The 7,116-nt window shown below is 40.8% G+C and overlaps 1 protein-coding gene across 1 annotated transcript; it reads right to left on the bottom strand.

Annotated features, from left to right (window-relative positions):
• Positions 1–2,636: 2,636 nt before the first annotated feature.
• On the bottom strand, positions 2,637–7,116 carry OSTC (oligosaccharyltransferase complex non-catalytic subunit). Its single transcript, XM_044429575.1, has 4 exons — positions 6,876–7,116; positions 5,575–5,668; positions 4,411–4,608; positions 2,637–3,612 (listed from the first exon to the last, which is right to left on the bottom strand). The coding sequence occupies exons 1-4, from the start codon at positions 7,012–7,014 to the stop codon at positions 3,594–3,596; spliced, it is 450 nt and encodes a 149-aa protein (XP_044285510.1). The 5' UTR covers positions 7,015–7,116; the 3' UTR covers positions 2,637–3,593.

Below are 7,116 nucleotides of genomic sequence, written 5' to 3'. Positions count from 1 at the left end.
TTCACTCATACTATTTTATTTATTTAGGAATGGTACTTAATAGCTTTTAGAGTAGTCTGTGTGTTCCACAAAATCCTTGCATGCACATGCAGTGCCACCTGGTGGCCAAATTATGTAATGCTTTCAACTTTGTTCGGGATGCGACAAATAACACCTAAAGATACAAATATGTGTGTGTTCACTGTCAGCCAACCATAAAATGCTGCTCCAAATGGAAGTCTTCCATCACCCCTGCTACATGATCAGGCCTTCTAGTTAACCTCCATCACAAGCAGTCTTCCAAAGCCATTGAACATGTACTCAGAATATCCTTACTGCAGCAAACCGCACTTGCTTGGGATCAAGACACCTATGTACAGATTAGCCCCGAGTTATGCAGTACTGTGCCAATGGATGCAATAATGCCTTGATGTTCTCCGACGGTCACCTCCCCTCCTGATATTTTATTTTTTTAAAACAAACCTGTGCAGAATTCAGAGGTAAGAATTCTGACTGCTTAAGTGGAGCTATATCGTATCTATTCTGAAATAATTATATTGACTGCCTGTTTCCAGACTTAATTCAAAGCACTGGTCCTTCCTCTTGAAGCTCTAAGGGGTTTATGCCCTAAATACCTGAAGCGCCTAAATACTCTTCCAAACAAATTTCCCCATGCATTAAACCTATCAGGTGAGCTCCTTCTATGTCATCATTAGGGTGTACGCACACCGGAAAGGTCCTTTTCTATTCTATTATCTCAGCTAATTTGACTGGCACCAAGATAATATTTCTGACACTTGGTTGAAATATTTTTTCTATGCCCAGGCATATTAATGTGGTCACACTGTTTTACTAGTGATAGTTTTATTATGTTTAATAGGCTTTAACAATTAAAAACCCCTCTTTTTGTATTTAAACTGTTGGTTCTTTGTTTAGCATCAGTACAATTTTAGGCATTTTGGAGTTTAGGAGTTGTAGTAGCTTAGTTCAGGGGCTGGAGGGGCCATTACTGGGGTGATAAAGGGTAGAAGCTACTATGGTTATCAGGGGGCAGATGCATCAGATGAGAAGCCATGGATAACCTAATTCCCTGCTGCACCATCTTCTATTCTGTGTGTTATAGTGGTCCCTGCAAGCCCTAAGCTACTGCTAGGAAATGCCAGACCAGCTAATGAAATCTCTCTGATTTTATCCAGGAAGATATGCCAGGATCACCTCTTTAAATGAAATCTGGGTAGCTAAAGACAGAAGGGCAAATCTCTCCCAGAAGTCTGCACCAGATTACCAACTTCAGCAAGAAGCAAGCCAAAACTACTGCAATAACACATAAAAACCTTGAAACATTCCCAAGAAAATTGATTATTTGACACTCTTTAGGATTGGAGCACAAGTGAACGTTAAAGCAGAAGTGGGGGGCTGGAAGGAGGACTGTAAGTTGAACATTCATCTCCATCATGTTCATGTTCTGAGTCCTTTATTTCCCTACCCCACCCCCATCGAATCGCTTTCTTTTATTTCCAATGAGCACTGAAGGATTCAAGACTTCTCAGAAGCTTTCCGTGCTATCAATCATGATGAATCCATCTGGACTTGTCCAGGATAGCAACTAGGGATACTGTATTCCAATGGTTCTGTTCCTACGTATACAAGCACATTAAGGACAAGGGGTTCTTCTTCTTTTTATATGTTCCATTACACAACCACAAAGTGGTTCTGCAGTATAGTGCAATTGTGAAAATACCTCAATTCTGCAGCGTTTTATAGCATGCTAGCCTGCAAGATCAAGCCCATCAGTCCTAGAGGAGATCAACCCTGATTGCTCTTTAGGCCAGATACTGAAGATGGAACTCAAATACTTTGGTCACCTAATGAGAAGGAAGGACTCCCTGGGGAAGAGCCTAATGCTGGGAACAATAGATAGCAGAAGAAGAAGGGGACGGCAGAGGATGAGGTGGCTAGATGGAGTCACGGAAACAGTTGGCATGAGCTTAAGTGGACTCCGGGGAATGGTGGAGGACAGGAAGGCCTGGAGGAATGTTGTCCATGGGGTCGCAATGGGTCCGAAGTGACTTCACAACTAGCAACACAACAAAAAAAAAAAGCCCATTGCCAGTTCATTATCCTCATTCTAAAAAAAAAAGGCATGGAAATGGTCAGACAGAACAAGAGAGGCTCTAAGAGGATGCCAATTATCATGTGAAGCACCTGTAAACTACCTTTAGTGAGAAAACATTAGCACAATACATGCCTTGTGGACAGAAGTCCTACCAGTGCAATCCTAGGTATATCTATTTAGAAACAAGCATCGCTGAGTTCAATGAAATTTGGCTCAGCTAAGTAAATCTAGGATTGCAACCTATAGACACTTACCGAGGATATAAGCCCAACTAAACTGAAGGGTCCAATGTAACACAGGATACTGCTTTAAGTTTGAAATCCTACACCCTGTTAACTGGAAGTAAGCCCAAGTAAGCCCTCTAAAACCACATACAGAATTGCTCAAAGTAATGGGAACTGAAACTATTAAAGGTAGGAAGTAGAGACAAGCCTTCATTGCTTCACATTAGTGGAAGAAAAAAAGGCAAGTATCCATTTGAGGTTAAGCACTCAAAAGCTAAGAATACTAGCGAAAGAGAACACTGTATAAATGCACAGGATAGTTTTGTAGAAAAGATGTTTAATATGTCTTATTTTCATATTTTTAAAGAATTACTTTCACACAATAACAGGTTTTCTTTTGTACATATGTTTCTCTTAGTCTATTAGAATGGATATCAAAGTTAATGTTGCCTAGGACTTTGCTTTGACAGAACACAATGCCCCAATTCAGAGAAGCCAATCCATCTGCAGATGTAGGTACGCTCTGCTGCCTTCACAAAAGGCTGATGTGGAAAGTGACAAACCTAACTCAGCATCCCAACTTACACGAAAGATGGTCCATCCCCACATGTGCACCACCCTGTATGTTGCACAGCACCAATCACCTGTGAAGAAGGGGTGGGGATAGAGGAGGAGGAGCCCAATTTCAAGAATCTTCCACAACTTTCCAACTGTGCATCCTCCAATCAGTGCTGTCACCTTGGACTGGCTTTTCAAGAGGTCAGCAGAAGAGGTTGACTTCCGTTTGCTGGATCAGATCCACCGTATTCACTGGCAATCATCAACAAACACTTCTTTCCATTTACAGACATGAAATGGCTCAATTTATATTATCCCCCTCCTTTTTTCAATATAACTTAACTCATAAGAGGATACAGTAAACCATGGTGTTACAAGGTAGTACAGAATTATTGTTTAACTTGACTCATGGGGGAGAGTGGTGGTTTTACATTTTAAGCTTCATACAGATATGCCTAAATAACACTTTAGAATATTTTCTTCTTTTCTACATTCAAGAAAAATAGACACAATTCTGTTAACAAAGCCAACCAGCAGTGACAAATGTTGCTATTCATATGGAGAGAAAAAAGGAGAAATCAGTTCTTTTCTTAGGATGCTCTCCTCTTCTTATCTTCAGAAAGGAAGGGTAGGACTGTGGAGTTTTTGCCGTCCATTCCTCTTCATGAAAAGAGAAGCAAATCCAATCTGTGCTTTGTGGCAGTCACAAAAAGGCACTAACCCATTAAGTAGCCCCTAAGAGAAAAAGAAAGATTGGAAGGGGTATGGGGAGAGAGGGGAAAGGCAAAAAAGAAATATTCTGTGGATCAGTACTGGGGAACTTGGGTCTTCCAAACGTTTCTGAACTCTAAGTACCATTAACTTAAGTCATCATGACCAACAGTCAGGATCATGTGAACTGCAGAACAGGAGCACTGGAAAGGCCACAGTTTCCTGGCATGGACAGACATGAACTAGAAGGGCTGGAATCAACCATATATAGCAGATACATCTGTGTAAGAAAATAGGAAACCAACAGGGGAGTGATGACTGCATGTACACATGCCTACAACCTAGGATAAGCCATGTGATTTACACATTCAATACTCTGAATTATGTTTTGCCTGATAAATGTCCCTTGGTGGACCTCAAAGCATCCTGATTTTCCTTAAAACTTTTATTGACAAAAACGCTCAGCCTCAGACTTCCCATCTGGGGATAATATCCAACTATTTGGATTGGGTTACTTATAGTACCTTACAGGGTAATAACTGACTGTAGTATTTATATAGCAATTTCTCCTGTTGTTACCTCTCAGAATGCAGACACTGTATTAGAACAATTTTCTAATATCCCTCTACTCATACAGCTATGCAATATCACTGACTTGTTATTTTAGGTTATTTTTCTCTTTAGAAGAAAGATTTGAGAAGAATTTGAAAACAACTTCTGTGACTTTAGCCCAGGTAGTTTTATTTGTCCTTAAGCCCCAATTGTGCTTGCAGTTTATACTGAAGATTAGAAAGAAGGTTTATCACAGAAGAAGTCACTTACGGTAATTTCATCCGCATGAACACTCTGGCCATGAAGAAACTTAACAGGACACTGACAAATCCAATAAAAAGCAGCAGAAATCTATTCAGCTTTGGGATGTTTGGTGCATTGGAACGATCCAATATTATAAAGCCAAGGCCTCCCATTGTGAAGAGGAAGCTGGACGCAAGCCCTTCCATAATGTACTGCCCATTTACTCTGCATACAAAATGAGCAAACGTTAAAAGTAAAATAAAGAAGAGGGTTATTTCTGTTGAACAGTAGTGTTAAACATTATCAGGTATCCTGTTGTTTCCAGGTATCCAGGTATATGGAGTTGTTAGTATGAGCATATAAAATATATAGAAACACATATATCAGTAATCCTGTGGCTCAGAAGGCAAAACAAGAACAAAATTCTTAGTTCCATGTTGCCTGGAATCTTGACCCTGTTGAATGGCATTAACTCTGTAAATCCATTACAAAGTTAATGCCATTCAACAAAGATGTGAACTCCCTCACAGTGGAGACAGTGCCCTTATTTAGGGCTCTATAATTTAGTGTGGACTAAACCTATCAAACCACAGCAGATCCCAAAAAACAAGAGGTATTCCTTTCACCTGGCCATGGTTTTGCTATCAAATCCAGAGTCTTTCCAAGAGTCTTGTCAAAGTTGCCAATGGGCACTAATTTACAATCACTACTTCTACTTGCTGTCGCCTCACTTCTTCTTCATATAAGTCACTACTCCCCAAAGCAGATAGCCCTACTACTCACACAGCTTGCATTTAATAACTTACTTGGTGGCCACAGGAGATTGGAGGTAAGCAAGTGGGCTGTTTTCTCCATTGCTAACTAACTGTGCTGCCCAAGCAGATACAGACTACTCCATTTCCCATACACTTGGTGTGACACACATACACAAGATATTAGTTGCCTATATTTCAATGCTACTCATTTTTTAGCAGGCTAGTAACTTTTGTGAACTTTTTTAGAACACTGAACTGTGATGATGCTTCTTCAGAAGGCTGTTTTACTTCAGATGAAAGCAAATGAAAGCTCCCCTGAGCCCAGAATACCATGTATTCTACTATCCAGACTAACATAAAAACAAAGGTTCATTGTCAGAATACCCTTTAGTAAACTTTGGAACTGGAATTTATGCTAATGTAAAGCATTTTTTACCTGTAAGCCAAGAATGCCACAGGCCTTTGATGTCCATGCTCATCTGTCATTGAGCCAACACTGGGAGGTTCTACAATCACATCATAAATTATTCCTATAGAGGAAAAATGAACATTTAATTTGAAAAGGATATCAACTTATTCTTAACCTTATATGATTTAACTATCAAAAGCTCTTCATTTGGAGATGAAAAAACACCCACCAATAGATGAGGCTTTAAGTGTTTTCTAGCATGGTAATAAAGATGGCTGCATCACAGGACCACTATGGACCCTGTTATAGTTACTGGAACCTGTCAGGAATTTTCTAGGGGCTTTTGAGTTAAGCTTCTTGGTATACAGACACACACAGGGACACTAACTTTATGTATTACACATTATGTGTTCTATTAGGATATGAAATAACTGAAAGTAGAATAATGATATTGTGCAGATTAGCCTCATCTGCACATCAACAAGACTGAGAAATTGTAACATTTTACACAGCCTGTATATGTTGCAGTACTGTGAAATAAACAAAACTGAACATGGCCAAAGAAAGATAAGTTAACTTCTGAAAGACTGGCCATAAAAACAAATTCTGAAACACAGAGGAGGCATGACCACATATGAATTAAATTATGAAGCACTGACAGCTTTGAGCTGCCTAACTCTTAGTTGGAAAACATTGGCAAAGGAGAAAGAAGTGTCACAGCAGGTATATCAGACAAAGAAGGGCTTAAGATCTTCCCTTTAACCATGAAATTCTCTTGATTTCTAGAGTTGAACTATCATTTTTCAGTGCACTCCACCTTTTTTTGGCAAAGTAAGCTCTGCAAAACTAATCCACAGTGTGCCTCGCAGGGTGCATTGGTCTGTCATGTGATCTCACCCAGTTCTGATGAGATACAGACAGAGATGAGATACAGATACAAAAACATTCTGTATTTTTGGCAAATGATTTCCTAAAGCAACATGGGTATTAGAAGATGAGTATCTGTATGAATACAGACTTTGTACGATGTGTTCAGTCCACAACTCCCATAATCCACAGCCAAGTTCCACCCCAGTGAGCACAAATGTAATATATATAAAGTAGCCAATGAGTTCTGTCTCCTATTTAAGGGGCATATGATCTACGATGAAAAATGTATTCCCAACAAGTTGCAGAAGCATGCTGGCTGGGATGATGGGAGCTGTAGTCCCAACATTCCTGGGAGGCGCCATGTTGGGATAGCATGCTGGCTAGGGATGATGGGAGCTGTAGTCCTAAAACCCCTGGAAAGCGCCAGAGTGAGTAGGACCCCTGTAATGAGGAATTACCTCCGGTGATGAGGAAGTACGAGACCACCACCAGCGCGTAGACCGTCATAGCCGAGGGCATGTGCACCCAGCTCGGCCGCTTCAGCTTGATGTTGGGGCACTCCAGCACCGCGAACGGCACCCGGTACAGCGTCTCCATGTCGACCGCGGTTCCAGCCTCGTCCCGTCCCGACACTTCCAGCCACCACTACCTTCACGCCCACCCAATTCTGCTACCGGATTGAACCGTCACGGCCTCCGT

The sequence above is a fragment of the Varanus komodoensis genome, unplaced genomic scaffold (assembly GCF_004798865.1).
Source record: "Varanus komodoensis strain SLA01 unplaced genomic scaffold, ASM479886v1 scaffold2, whole genome shotgun sequence".
NCBI lineage: Eukaryota > Metazoa > Chordata > Lepidosauria > Squamata > Varanidae > Varanus > Varanus komodoensis.
The sequence above is the reverse complement of the archived record's forward strand: the minus strand, read 5'-3'. Positions and strand labels throughout refer to the sequence as shown.

What these genes read in the sequence shown, in the direction of transcription:
- OSTC (XM_044429575.1), bottom strand. Translation starts at nt 7,014, where the DNA reads ATGGAGACGCTGTACCGGGTGCCGTTCGCGGTGCTGGAGTGCCCCAAC. An exon ending in GTACTTCCTCATCACCGGAG is followed by an intron (nt 5,669 to 6,875) that starts GTAATTCCTCAT and finishes TTTCCTCTATAG; the next exon opens with GAATAATTTATGATGTGATT. An exon ending in GTGGCATTCTTGGCTTACAG is followed by an intron (nt 4,609 to 5,574) that starts GTAAAAAATGCT and finishes TTTTGTATGCAG; the next exon opens with AGTAAATGGGCAGTACATTA.